The 14,432-nt window shown below is 52.5% G+C and overlaps 1 protein-coding gene across 1 annotated transcript; it reads left to right on the top strand.

Moving 5' to 3' along the window:
* Positions 1 to 4,699: 4,699 nt before the first annotated feature.
* Positions 4,700 to 12,391, top strand: OTX2 (orthodenticle homeobox 2). The gene is made up of 5 exons (XM_064714380.1): positions 4,700 to 4,819; positions 5,017 to 5,106; positions 8,462 to 8,680; positions 9,078 to 9,229; positions 10,452 to 12,391. Exons 3-5 carry the CDS (start codon positions 8,584 to 8,586, stop codon positions 11,070 to 11,072), a joined length of 870 nt encoding a protein of 289 aa, XP_064570450.1. The 5' UTR covers positions 4,700 to 4,819; positions 5,017 to 5,106; positions 8,462 to 8,583; the 3' UTR covers positions 11,073 to 12,391.
* The last annotated feature ends 2,041 nt before the right edge of the window (positions 12,392 to 14,432 follow it).

The following is a 14,432-nucleotide window of genomic DNA, read 5'->3' on the forward strand; positions in this document are numbered from 1 at the left end:
TGCTCTGTGGCTTTGTTTGGTCGGGGGGAAGCTGCTCTGGGGGGTTCGGGGGGTATTTTTGTAATGAACATTTGTTTCTCCACCAGCCAGCGGCTAAAGAAGATCTGCAAAGAATGGCAAAGAAGATTTTCGATTAAAACCTTAGCCCATCTCCACGGATTACTTTATATCGATTCCTATATATATGGCTGCAATTGAGGGGCTCTAATTAAAAATCCAAAGGTTGGTGGGGGGAGGAGGGCAAAAAAAAAAATAAAAAGTTCTTTCTGGGTCTCAATAAAAGGAGCTTTTCATATACGGGAAATAAAGGTTGTAAAAGGTTACAAACGAAAGACTAGTTTAAAGCTTCTCTGCGGTTTTCTTTTCTTCTTTTCTCACAAAACCCCTTTTTCTGGCCCTTTCCCTCCCTCCCCCCGCTGCCCCGACCCCTTCATTTCTCCCAAGTTTGCCAACACGCGGGACGCGGCACTGTAACTGTTATTTTAATATCTGCCTCGGGAGCTATAATCTGATTGCTGCAGCGAGCTGCTCATCAAGGTAACTTCGTGGCCTGGAGAGAAAAAATTATGTAAACGGGGGCAGCATGAGCGCCTTCCGTGCCCGCACACCCTGCCCAGGCCCCCGGGGGACGCCCCCTCCCCGCACAGCCGCCCCCAAACGCTGCCGCATTTATTGAACGCCCAGCGTTTCTGCCTCGTTCATTTATTTGGTTTTTTTGGGTTTTTTTGGGTTTTTTTTTGGTTTTTTTTTTTCATTTTAAAAGGGAGGTATTTCGCCCCCGCCCCGCTCCCTCAGGTGCAAGCCCTGACCTCACTCTCGCTGCTCTCTCTCGGGGTGACGCTTTCAGGGCTTGCCTGGCTCCCAAGAGGAGCTGGGCAAATTTCAGATGGCCCCGAGATCCCCCCATCACCCCCTCCTCTCCCTCACCCGGCCCCCATCCCAATTATCAAACTTGGTTTCATCTAGGCAAAGATGCTGCCTTCATATTTTGGGTTTTTTTCAATTATTTCCCTTCCCTCCACCATCCCACCATGGCTCCACCATCCCCTCCCAAACGCTTGGAAAAGGAGAGAAATATATATATTTCTTCAATAATTCCAAAATTTTAAAACGAATCTGACCCATTCTCGAAGTTGACACAGCTATTCCAATGTCTCCGCCTTTGCACCCCCAGAAATGGAGATTTTGGGGTGAGGGGCAGCTTAGAACTTACGAAAAAACCCCCAACCAAAACCACAAAACCACAAGCAAACAACCCAGAAAAAAACCCACCCCTAAACTAAAACAAACTCCAACCGGCACTTGAATTGCAGATAAACTTCAAGAAAAGTCTGGAATATTTTAACTAGACACAAATCCGATGAGGGAAAAGCTTAAAAGCTGCAGCGTGCATCGCTTTCCGGAGCCCATCAGAGATACAAAGATGACAAATTATAAACCGGTTCATTTTGGGGTGGGCTTTCCTTTTTTTTTTTTTTCTTTTTTTTTTTTTTTCCCACTTTATTCCTTAACTTTCACCCGACCTGAATAAATAATTTCTTATTTTCCTCCCCCCACCCTCGGTCACCACAACCGCGGGCAGCGGCTCAGCCCTGGGAGCGACACACACGGCGATAAAAGCCCGGGCGGAACGGTCGCGACAGTGGGGAGAGTCGGAAATTAAATCAGGAGGAGAAAAAAGTGGAGAGGGTGAAGGAGAAAAGGAGAGGAGAGAGACAGCGATGCAGAGAGAGAGAGAGAGAGAGGGAAAATGGCTTTGCAACCCGACTGGCATCGGAAAGTTGGAGAACTTACTGAGAAGCAGAAGTTACAGTTTCTCTTTTCATCCCAGAAGCGGATTTGGGTTCTCTGAGCGTAAAGTTCTCAGAGGGCAGAAAATCACACATCTCCACTCACTCCCCTCCAGCCCCGGCTAGTCTGGATCTCTGGGGCTGTACCTGCTCTGCAACGCTCTCCAAACGGACCAGAAGAGACGGGAAAGTTTAAAAAAAAAATTAGTAAAAAATTGTATTTTTTTTTTTTTTAAATCGAGATCCTACAGCTGCAACAATGATTATCAAATTTTTTTTTTGGTAACTTTTCCCCGAGCTGCAGAAGGTTGAAGGCAGAGGCAGCTGCAGAGTGTGTGCAGGATTGCTCCAGGAAAGAAGGTTCCCCCTTTTTCCCCCTCGCAGATCCAATCTTTGCAAGAGCCATTCCGACACATTGCTAAGCTAAAGGGAAATTCTCTTTGATAAAGCGGTGTTCCCAGCTTCTGGGTTTTAAAACCTAAATCTATATTCAAATCTGGCTGAAGGTGTGTTCTGGGATTTATGAAAGCCTCTTAAAGGGGTAAATTTACCAAACCGTGACAAAATCATCACAATCTTACTTTAGACATCTGAAGTGGATGAGAATTTTAAAGAGACCCTTGTTTATTTAAGTAACGCTGTCCATCTCTGCCACTTGTTTTATTGGAATATTGGAATTGTTGCGGCCCGCGGGGCTGGAGGGGGCAGAGGAGCGGCTGGGATGATGCTGCGGATGCTCCGGAGGCAGCCGGGGCACAGCTCTGCCCAGGGCCGGGCAGGGCTGCGCTGGGCTCTGCTTCCCCTCCTGCTCTCCCTCATTCTGTCTCCAGGCACTGAATTTTATTTCCTTGCCTTGCTCAGCCCTGCTCTGCCACAGCCCGGCTGCCTCCAGCACCCGCACACCCCTTTTTGAATTTTTTTTTTCCTTTTTTCCCCCCCTTCCTTTTATTAATTTTTTTTTATTTTTTAATTTTTCCCCCCTTTATTTTTAATCGATTTCGAAAATACCCTCCCGGTCAGGATACACAGGGAACGAATTATCTCTCTCATTCTTCCGAGGTGGATTAAGGTTATTAAATAATATGTGGGGGCGGGAGGCGATGGCAAAGGCGGAGGGGGCGGAGGGGGGGAAGGAAGGGTTCAATCGGGATATTTATTCCTGGTAGCTCTGCTGAGGGGTGGCGTGGACATGCGGGGAGCTGAGGGGAGGATTTGCCCGGCTCGGATCTCTGGGCAAGGCTTGAGAGAGAGAGAAGGGGGGGATGCTGCAAAGGGACGGCGGCTGCAGCTGCCCCTCCTTTACCCACAGCAATTAAAAACAAAAAAAAAAAAACCAAAACAAATTCAACTGGACAAACAAACCCACAAAATAATAAAAGTCCCCACTAAAGAATCTCGTGGGTCTGGGAGAGAAAAATAAATAAATCAAAACACAACTCCAAGGAGGGCAGGGGTTGGGAGTCCCGTGGGGACAGGGGGTACCTGCCGGGGGTACCAACTTTCCATGAAGTCACCTTGCAAAAAAAAAAAAAAAAAGAAAAAACCAAACCAAAATCAACCAAAAAACCCCAAACAAATACAACCCAGCGGCCAAAGTGGGAGCGGCTCCGGCGGGCAGGGCTGCGTCGGTTCTGGGCGAGGGGCTATTTTATTTGTTTGTTTGTTTGTTTGTTTATTTGTTTTATTTCCCCTCCTCTCCCCTCCCTCCTTGCCTTCTGCCGCCTCCTTCCTCCTCCTTTCTGGGAGGAAAGGATTAAAAAAAAAAAAAAAAAAAAAAACAACCCAAAACCAAGCCACACCACCCATCATCCGCCCAGCCCAGCCCCGAGCATCCCAAACCTGCTCCTGCAAACCCGGGCGCCAAAGTCCAAGGACAAGCACGTTGGATCGCATGCAGCCAGGCTCGGGGAGAGCCACAAAGAGGCGAATTAATTGCTATAACTTCATTAACATAGGTCACCCCGTTAAAATGATCGAGGCGCTGCAGCTTTTTCCCCCCATTGTCACAAAGTGAGGAAAGTCTGTGAGCGCTCCCTCCCTCCGACCTCCGCCGCCTCCATCCTCCTGCCTTCTTGCCAGAGCTTCATTTTCGGGGCGCTGGGACCCCGCAGAAGTTGGGCGAGGACGGGAGGTGCGAGGGGAACATCCCAACAATGTTCCCGATGCTCCGGTGTGTCCGGCACCGGGAACCCCCTGGGCCCGTCACCGCTCCCCAATTATTTCGATTAAAAACATGTGCACGTCCCCATCTGCAAATTCAACGCGACGCCGCTGAGTCCCATTCCACACCCTCATCCCTGTGTATCTTTACAAATAAAATTTAAAATGCATTTAAGTCATCCTCCAGGTGACTGCATTTCCCCTTTTCCAGGGGTGACTCGGCCCTGGCAGGTGGAACTGGGGTGCGGCTGGGGGGGATTCTCTGTTCTTGGGGGGATTCTCCCCTTGGATCCCGCGGGTTTCCTCTCTCCCATCTCCTGCCGCTCAGCCCAGGGCTCCTGCCAGGCTCCGTGTCCCCCCTTCGCAAATATTTACTTCTATACATTAATATCTTTTGTTGTTGGTGTTGTTGTTATTATTGCAGCCGCCCCCCAGCCTTTTGCTGACCCCCCTTCCTCTCCCTCCCCGGGCAATTCGCTAATTCCATCTCTGCTGTCCATCACATTAATTTCCACAATGACTTCATCCGCTCCACTCCATAATGTATATTTTTAAACCGAGCAGGTTCTTTTAATGTATATTCTGGTGTCATTTCGGTGGCTGTTATTTCTCTCTGGATTGTCCCCCCGGTACAGCAGCGGCCTGTTTTTTCCTCCCCCTGTGTGTGTTTTTATTATTTTCCCCCTGGCTTAGATGTGTCAATCACTCTCTCCCTGCCATTGGTTGGAGAGTTTGCGTCAAAAAGTTGCCAGAGAGGCGCTTTCTCAGCAAAGCTCCCCGAGAGAGGTAGAGACCTTCAGCTCCAACGCACCCTGCCACTATTATTAAAAATAAAATCACTTTGACCAGCTCCAGCACCGGCCAGCTCTGTATGTACCGAGCCCAGACCCCGAGCATCCCCGCATCCCTCTCCCGCACCGTCCCCTCCCCTTTTTCCCCATTTATTCTCCTTTTTCAAACATTTTTTTTTCTCCACCCCCCCTCCGCCCCCCCCTTTCCCCCCGATGTCGTGGGCATGTGCATGCGGCGAGCTCTCTAACCTCCCGCTTTGTGCTTTCTCTCCCAGCTCAGCCCCAGCTCGGAATTTGGCGAGGATCCGGAGCAGGTTTCCCCCTTCGCCCCCCAGCCCTGCCCGCGGCTCCGGCGAGGCTCGCAGGTAAGTCCGACCCGCTGGCTCCATCCTTCCTCGGGGGCATCGCCGAGCGGCCAGGAATGCAGGCAGAGGGAAATTAAAATTATAAATTTTTTTTTCTATAAATTATGATTATTTTAAAATCGCCTGTGTGTGCGGTGGGGTCTCTGTGGAAGGGGCTGCCCGGGAGAGGCCGGGCCGGGCCGGGCGGAGGCGGCCCCGGCTCGGGCACAGCGGGCTCGGAGCTGGGCAGGGAGCGGGAGCTGCGGGATGAGAGGGACAAGGGCAGGACCGAGAAGCGGGGGGCGCTCCCCATCGCCCCCCGAGCCCCCCATCGCCCCCCGAGCCTCATCCCCCGCTCCTCTCTCCGCGGGCAGGCGCGGGGCTCCTCCGCCTTCTCCTCGGCTACATCATTTTTCTCCGGCCTGTTCCTTTGGCCTGGAGTTATTTCCTGACCTCCAGCTGGACTTTTAAAATTAGGGGAAAAAAGAAAAACAACCAAAACCCCAAAAAACAAACGGGGAGGAATTTCTTCTCCCTTCTTCCGACTCCTACCTGAGAACCCTTTCATCCTCTGCCTCTTCTTCCTCGCGAAGCGGAGACTCAGCAAAGTAATTTTGCAAAGGTGTTTCTGAGCACTCGCGGCCCGGGAGAGCCGGGCTGGAGAGCGCAGGGAGGGAAATCTTCAAGGCGTTCAGGGCCGGAGCTTCACGGTTTGGTGCGGGCGAAAAGGATGGCAGGGATGGTGTGCAGGTCGGAGAGGGGCTGGAGCTGGGATCCACCTCCCTCATTTTATTTTATTTTAATTTTTTTATGCCTTGGGAAAGCGCTTCCTAAAGGCACCGACCGCGAGTAACGCGCCCCGGCCTCTCCTCGGAATTCGCCCCGCGCTGACAAAGAGAAACTCGGGAAAAGTCCTTGTGCACCGGCACAAGTTTCTTTAGAACTAAAACCCTCCTCGGCTGCTGAGCTTTATTTCGATTTCGGCTGCTGAGAGAAGTTGAGGCTTATTATTTATTTATTTTGAAAATGTGCAACTCTACTTAAAAAAAAAATAGAAAGAAGTGGGGAGGAAAAGCACTTTAAAAATGCTTTTTTTTAAAAAAGGCCGGGTGCTGGTGGTCGGCAGGGACGGGCCAGGCGGAGGTGACCCCGCCGAGCCCGGTTATGCCGCTCCCGGTCCCGGAGAGGAGCCGCGGCCGCGGAGCAGCGCGGAGGTTCGGAGGTGAAGCGCTGGGGACCGCCCGGCAGAGCCGGCGATGGATCCATCCCCACCTCCTTTGCACCGGGGCGAAATTCGCATGTTGGGAAATATCACCCGAAACAGCCCCTCCAGCGAGAAAAAAAAAAAAATTAAAAAAATTAAGTAAATTAGAATTTTTTAAAATGTCAGAAATTCGTCTGAGCGCGGCGGCGAGGGCAGGGAAGGCGGCTGTCGTTTGCAAAACAAAAGGAAACAAATTCCCTTTTCTACCTTGGCACCTTTCCCCCTGCCCCCCGCGGCACGGCACGGCACGGCACGGCCGGGGCAGGGGCGCAGGCTGCGCGCCCGGGCGCGGATCGCTGCCCCGCATTAATCACCGGGGCGAGCCGCGGAGCCGCGGCCGGTGCCTCGTAATTAGGGAGCGTGTGCCGCGCGGATTATCTCGTTAGTTTATCAAGAAAACATTTATTATAATTAATTCTCGGACGGGGTAATTATTATTGAGCGAGGGCAGAGCAACTGGTAGCCGGGCTGCGTGCGCGGAGCGGAGCGGGGGGGCGGCGGAGGAGGGGGAAAGGTGACAGATTGCCGAGCCCAGCCGTTGCTCCGCGGGCCGCGGGCGGGCGGCCCCGGGATGCGCGGCCGCGGCCGAGGGGCTCCGCGGGCGGCCGCGCCGCGCTGGCGCCTCGCTGGGATGCCGCCGAATTTAACCCAACGGAGCTTTGGGGTGGGTTTTGTTTTGGAGGAGGAGGTGTTTGCGGGTCTTTTTTGTTGTGTTTTTTTTTTAATTTTTTAATCCTATTTTTCTTTTTTTTTTTTTTTAATTTTTTCTGCGCTCGTTTTGAAGCGGGGCAGCAAGCCCCGCTTGGCTCTCCCGCGCGTTTTGCGGCTCTCCCTCCTCGGTAGGACCGTCCCCGGTCGGCCTCCCCCGGGGGGCGATGCGAAACTGGGGAGCCGACCCTGCGCTCCCTCCGCCGCCCAGCGCGGCTGTGCGCGGTGAATTCCCTTTGCCCCGAGGGGAGAAGGGGAAGCTCCGCGCCGCTTCCCCTTCCCTTTTCCCGGGAGCCCCCCGGCAGCGCTCGGCCCGCCCGGGGAGCAGGCTGGGCTGGAACTCGGAGTTTTGGGGTGTTTCGGGAAGAAAGTTCCTCTGGAGTTCGTTTTCCCGACGGCCGCTGGGAATGGAGGGAAGGGCGAGCGTTTGCTCAAAAAACCTTTTTAAAAAAATATTTTAGGCAGGAAAAACCAGCCTAAACCTTTTTAGGAGTCCCGGTTTGACTCATTGCCGTACTTTTAAAATTTTTTATCTTTTGTTTTTGGCGGTGTTTGGGTCCCCCCTCGTTCCCCGGTGCACAGAGCGCGGTCCCGTCGGGGCAGCCCGAGCAGGGTCCGGGGGAGCCGGGGCTGTCCCGGGGCTGCTCAGCGCCGAGGTGTTTGTTTAGCTCCAGCTCCGTCATCAAGAGTTTCTTGAAAGCCTAATAAATCTGTTACTTGCCTCCAAATCTAATTACCCGGAGTACTAATTAGGTGCAAATGGCCGGTGGAAATTACTGCAGACGTGGACTGATGATGGCGGGAGAGCAGAAAAGTTTGGCTCTTCCCGAGCGGGCATTTGAGCTCTGAAATGCAGCAACGTCGGGGGGAAGGGGGAAAAGGGGGAGAAGGGGGGAAGGTTTGAATGTTGCCCAAACCTGGGATAATTAAAGTCCTTGCAAGAGACTAGTGGAGAGATAGGTTTCTTGAATTGTTTCTTTGTTTCTCACCCTTGGGCTTTGTTATCTGCATTATTTATTTAGCCGAGGGGTTCTTTGTGTCTGCCAATGGCCCCAATCAAGTTTTGCTTGAGACAATTAGCCGGTGCCCGGCCGGGAATCCTATGCAAATGCCCCCGGCCGCCGTACAATGCGGGCAGTTGAAGGCATGGGGGGGTTTTGTTCGGGCAGTAATTACTGGCTGGGATGTGCCCCCCCTTCCCTCCCCTCCTCGCCCTTTTTGGGGAGAGATGCGTTTATCTAGTCAGTCTCTCCCAACTCCCGAATCCGGTGGGGCCCGAGCGGGAGGATTGACGGGAGGGGGGAGAGGCAGAGGGGATAAAAGCGGGGGGGGGGGGGGGGGGCAGCGATCTGGCCTGACTCCCCCTTCATCCCCGCATTGCTCCCTCCTCTTCCTCCTGCGCAGGCACCTGGCGGCCCCCCCGCGCCCGACGGCTCCCGCAGGCAGCGCCCGGGGCAGGCAGGGCGCTCGGCCGGCTCCCCCTCGCCCGCATTTCGGCCAACTCTCCTCCCCGCCACAACTTTAGCATGATGTCTTATCTTAAGCAACCACCTTACGCAGTCAATGGCCTGAGTCTCACAACCTCGGGCATGGATTTGTTGCACCCGTCCGTCGGTTATCCCGGTAAGCCACGTTTTTCTTCCCTCTTCCCTCCCCCTTTTTTTATTTTTTTTTATTTTTTTTTGCTCCGCTGGGATTTTGGGAGGCACAACATGCGCAGGGATCACGCTGGCTTGGGTGGGTGAGGGCGTGGGGTTCTTCTGTCTCCCTTTTCCTCGCCCCCAACTTTTTATGGGTGAAAGGGGCTGCAAACAGGGCAGAGCCCCGGGCTGGGGATGCGGCCAGGATGCTCCCAAGGATGCAGGGGAGATGCGGAATTGGGATTGCCGAGCTGTGGCGGCTGAGAGACCCCGGGGAGAGGGCAGGGAATGTGGGTGCCCCCCTGGGGAAGGGGCTGGAGGGCACATCGGGGTCTAAGGCGCCGCTGACTGACGGCCAGGGCCTCTGGCTCCGTTCGCAGCCACGCCGCGGAAGCAGCGGCGGGAGCGCACCACCTTCACCCGGGCGCAGCTGGATGTGCTCGAGGCTCTTTTCGCCAAGACCCGCTACCCCGACATCTTCATGCGGGAGGAGGTGGCCCTGAAAATCAACCTGCCCGAGTCCAGAGTGCAGGTAGGACGCGGAGAGCCCTGCCTGCCCTGCCCCTCCACACCCAATGCACCCGGGACTGGCCTGTGCCCGACAGGGGATGGGTTATGGGCATGGATCCAGTCCTGGAGCCAAATCCAGCCCTGGTGGGGTGAAGGAGGCACAGAGAGGGGTGGGGGTTCACTGAGGGGATGTGGTGACATTTTGCACCCCCAGGGCTGGAGTGTGCCCCCCTTTCTCCCTCTGCACTGAGGGGTGATGCGCAGATCCTGGATCCCAGCTCACATCCATCCCCAGCACCCCCAAATCCCAGCCTGTCCTGCGGACATCTGGGGGCCCTGCAGAAGCCACAAAGGATCCCCCCCGCTTCCCCAGGGATCAGCACATCCCTGGAGCTGGGCCAGACTGGGATCCCAGCTCACACCAGTACAGACTGGGGGGTTCCTGCCCCTCTGAGGATAAGAGAGGCGCTGCCTTGGTGGAGAGAACCCCTCTCCTGGGGCTGGGCTGTGCCTGCTCTGCAGGGATCCCATCTAGGCAGCATTTTGGAGGTGCTGCTGGCAGGGCAGGATGTTCCTGCCTCTTCTGGGACCTAGAACACCCCAGCAGCAGGGGCAGGGCGTCTCCAAAGCCATCCCTCCCACTCCCCCTTGCCTTCTGACAAGGCTTCCCGAGGCTGTGTGGTGCCGTGTTCCCATGGAGCGTGGTGGCTGGGATCGGGATACCCCTGTCCCAAACCCCATATTCCTCCCCAAAAAACATCCCCAGAGCAGCCAGCCCCTTTGGGCCCTGCTGAGAGGCCAATTCTGACCGAGGGGGTGAGAGCAGAGAGCCTGTTTGGAGGGTTAATGAGACATCTTTACCCCTCTCCCCATCCCGTACCTCTGCTTCCCTAATTGTTCCCTCCTTTTCTCATGTTCTATTGTTTCTAATTAAGGGCTCGACTTCAATAGGCCTTACACAGTGATTCCTGGGGGTCCCCGGCTGGCAAACAGCAAAGAGCTTCCCCTTCTCTCCCAAAAAGTGACCTTATTACGGAGTTTGATTTGTGATTTCCACTTGTTATTACTGCTAATGATCTCAGGGAGGGGGAGCCCCGGAGCTTTTCTGTGCAGCAGCCTGCAGCCCTCTGCTCTTGGCGGGGGACAGTTTTGGGTCTCCGTGCCTCCATCCCTTCCCCACCTCGGGTTTGCCCATCCCTAACCCCGGCTTTTTCTCTCTCCCTCCCTCGTGTCTGTGCCTCAAGGTGTGGTTTAAGAACCGCCGGGCCAAGTGCCGGCAGCAGCAGCAGCAGCAGCAGAACGGGGGCCAGAACAAGGTGCGGCCGGCTAAGAAGAAGAATTCTCCAGCCCGGGAAGTGAGCTCGGAGAGCGGGACCAGCGGGCAGTTCACTCCCCCCTCCAGCACCTCCGTCCCCACCATTTCCAGCAGCAGCGCCCCCGTGTCCATCTGGAGCCCGGCGTCCATCTCCCCGCTCTCTGACCCGCTGTCCACCTCTTCCTCCTGCATGCAGAGATCCTATCCCATGACCTACACCCAGGCTTCGGGCTACAGCCAAGGATACGCTGGATCGACCTCCTATTTCGGAGGGATGGACTGTGGATCTTACTTGACCCCTATGCACCACCAGCTGCCTGGGCCGGGGGCCACCCTGAGTCCCATGGGTGCCAACGCGGTCACCAGCCACCTCAACCAGTCTCCAGCCTCCCTCTCCACCCAGGGCTATGGAGCCTCCAGTTTGGGCTTTAACTCCACCACCGATTGCTTGGATTATAAAGACCAAACGGCCTCCTGGAAGTTAAACTTCAATGCTGACTGCTTGGATTATAAGGACCAGACGTCGTCATGGAAGTTCCAGGTTTTGTGAAGAACCTTTGTGGTACCCCGGAGAAACCGCGGCGAGAACGAACAGGCTGGGCTGAGCGCTCCAGTTTTAGTCAGGTCTTGGTTAAATTAAAGAGAAAAATAACTCCACGGACAAACAAATGAACAAAAAAAAAAAAACTGATGGCAACAAGAGGGGGACAGTGTTGGTGTGATCCCGTTCAGACTCATCTCCTGCTCAGACGCTCTGGAAAAGGAATAATAAAGAGGAAAAACGGAGGAGGAAGGCCTTAAATGGACAGATCATCTAGTGAGCAGAAACCAGACAGACCCATCTGTGTTCTTTCTAGTTTTAGCCAATTGTTGGGTTTCTTTGTTTGGAAGAGGTGGGAGATCTTCCCACCTGCGGGCCAGTTTTAAAGAAAAAAAAAAAAAAAAAGAGTCTAGGTTTTTATTTCTTTTTTTGTGTGTGCGTGGAAAGATGATCCTTCACCCAGAGGTTTCCAATGTGTTAGCCAACCCTCGGTTAAAATATTCAGAATGGACAACATCTCTCTTTTTCTCTCTCTTTTTGTCCCTCCCTCTTTCTTTCTCTCTCTCTCGAGCTCATCCAACTGTTTCATGCCCAACTTGCTGAAGTTGGCACCCGGAGAACTTGGTTCAGGGCTGTGTGGGTTGTGTGACTGATTGTCCTAGCTGCACTACTTTATTTAAAGATTAAGAAAAAAAAAAAGATAATGTTCATAAGGAGTCAATATGTAGTTTTTAAGAGACAATCAGTGTGTGTCTTATATAAATGGTACATCTGTGGTTTTTAATCTGTGCTAGACTTCAAAACTGTGATCTCCTGTATTGTATGCAACTATGAACTCTGCACCAGCGGGAGTTCTGCTGTGATTTAAATAGGTTATAATTATAAGTGAAATTCAGAGCAACTGAGTTACCTATTATCATCTTTAAAAAAAAAAAGTAATTAAAAATATATATTTAAAAAATAATAAAAAAGAAAATAAAAAGAAAAAACGCAAAAAACACTATCGCCTTTCACCCGAGGTGAACTGCACTGAAACTTTTACAACAAACTGTCTCTGAATGAAAGAGGAAAGACCGAAAATACCCCACCTGAGGACATTTAACTCCTCTGGAGCTCACTTACTGCTGGCCACGCCGGCAGTAACCGGCAAATCCGACAGGACTTTGGGCAGTTGCTCTGACCTGGATGAATTCAAACCAAGAAATTCATTGTCGTTTATGCTTGCAGATGTTAACTGAAAAAAAAAGAAAAAAAAAAGATATATATGCATAAACCTTTTTTTTTTTTTTCCTGGATTTGGCAGATATGTATAATTATATTAAAATGGTTCTAGCACACTTGATGGTTGTCTTCCATTTTAATCACAGCCGGCGAGTGACGGAGAAGGGGCACGGGAGGCCAGGAGGGTCCGGCTGCTTCTGCAGGCTTGAGACAAAAGGGGTTCTGCTGGCATCTCCCTGAGGTCAAGAAGCAAAAAAATCAAGGAGGGGAGTTATTTCATTTGTGAAATCTTTAATCAAAAAACTTTCATTACAAGCAGAGCTTGGCTAACGTGACCTTTCCCACCCCGGCTCCGCCAAATCTCCTCGTGGGCAGGGAGGGATGAGGTCGCTCTGTGGCTTCCCAGGGGATGGAGCCCCCAGGTGTGTGTTTGGGGAGAACTTTCCAGGCAGGAGAAAGGAGAACCTGGATCAGGCAGGATGCTCTGAGCAGAGGTGCTGGGGAAGGAGAGGGACAAGTGTTTAAGCTGCAATGTCACACGTTTTAGCCCCAGGATGCAGGATCAGGCCTTTCCCATGCATCCTTCTTTCTGGCGGCTCTTTTTCTGTCCCTCTCCCTCTTTCTCCCTCTCTCCTTTCCGTGTTGGAGCCCTGCACTCAGGCTGGATTTAGCGCAGCAAAATAAATAATGGATCTCTGGAAAAGGAGAGACCTGGGATAAACCCCAGCACCATCCACACCCTGTCACCCGCTGTCCCCCAGGTTTGTCACCAGCACCCTGTGAGCCACCAGCACCACGACTTGGTGCCCAGGACAGCGGAGCACGAGCGGTGATGACGCAGCCACGGTGCCTCTCCAGCCATCCCTGGGCTCTGCATCCCCATCCCAAACCACCCCTTCCACGGGCAACAGCAATCTGCTCCTCCCTGCAGTGCCACGGGTGTCCCCAGGGCAGGGAGCAGCCTCTGAAATAAACCATATTTGGGGGAAAGAGAGCTTTTGTGCTTTTGTGCTGCCTCACTTTAGCTGTGTCTGTGTCGGTCGGTGATTTTCTCATTTATTTTTGTGGAACAGAAGGATCCGAGCAGGGGAGGTTTGGGAAGCTCCAGCCGTGTCCCTGCCGCTGGCATCTCCCAAGCAGCAGCGTGGAAAGTTTCATTTCTCCACTGATTTGTTTCAAATCAGCAAAGTTCACTTCTTCCCCCTCCAAAAAATCCATTCAAGCAAAATATGCTCAAGAAAATCCAGTCCTTCCTGAACTGGGGCACAGCATCCCACCTGCCTGGAAAAGCTCTTTGTTTCCTGAGCTTCTGATTATTAATTTTTTTTAAAGCCTCTTTAAAACCTCTTTTTGCATTTAGCTTTCCCCATCTTATCTTTTACTTTTCTTTCCTGAGTATTTCCCTGTCTGTCAGGGATGAGCTCCTCCAGCCAGTGCTTGTTTTTATCAGAAAAAGCATTTCTCTGGCACGAGTTTTTCTTATTTTTCCCTGGCTTTTTGTACTTTCCACGTTTTCTCTCCCTGTTCGTTTCTGAGTTTAATTTAAATGGGCACATGCGTGGGCAAAGGGCAAAATCCCAAGGTGAGCTGGCAAACACAAAATATTCTGTAAAGAGTGTTTTAACTCCTTTTTAATTTTTAATGTTTTACATCTCCTGGTAGAATTCATTTCCTCTGAACTCAGGCTGCAGTAGGCAATCCTAGATCCAATAAAATCTGGGCAGAAGCTGGGGAGACCACATTGATTTAGTGTTGGAAAGCTGGATTTAGGGGCAAAGAGCTGATTAGGAGGGTGTTTGATTTGAGGTGTCCTGCCCAGCCCCCCAAAATACACATACAGGCAAATCCTCTGCCTGCTCTGCAAAGTGACATTTCCCACCAGAGGGGGAAAAAAATCCCTAAAACTGGAAAAGCAGAAAAACAGGAGGGAAATCCTGAGTGTAACCATAATGGAACTGCCTGGAATTACATTTCCAGCACCTCTGCCTGCTCCCTGCCCATCCTTGTCCCAGCCCCTCCTGCTCCTGCTCTGTCTCCTTGTTTGATTCCCTCTCCATTTGCCTGCCCAATATTCCCATCCCCTCCCTGCCTGCTCCCCACCAGCACCATTCACATTTCCCAGTGCTCCCCAGCATCCAGAGCATCCCT

Source organism: Zonotrichia leucophrys, chromosome 5 (genome assembly GCF_028769735.1).
Source record: "Zonotrichia leucophrys gambelii isolate GWCS_2022_RI chromosome 5, RI_Zleu_2.0, whole genome shotgun sequence".
Lineage (NCBI taxonomy): Eukaryota > Metazoa > Chordata > Aves > Passeriformes > Passerellidae > Zonotrichia > Zonotrichia leucophrys.

What these genes read in the sequence shown, in the direction of transcription:
- OTX2 (XM_064714380.1), top strand. Translation starts at nt 8,584, where the DNA reads ATGATGTCTTATCTTAAGCAACCACCTTACGCAGTCAATGGCCTGAGT. An exon ending in CCCGTCCGTCGGTTATCCCG is followed by an intron (nt 8,681 to 9,077) that starts GTAAGCCACGTT and finishes CTCCGTTCGCAG; the next exon opens with CCACGCCGCGGAAGCAGCGG. An exon ending in TGCCCGAGTCCAGAGTGCAG is followed by an intron (nt 9,230 to 10,451) that starts GTAGGACGCGGA and finishes CTGTGCCTCAAG; the next exon opens with GTGTGGTTTAAGAACCGCCG.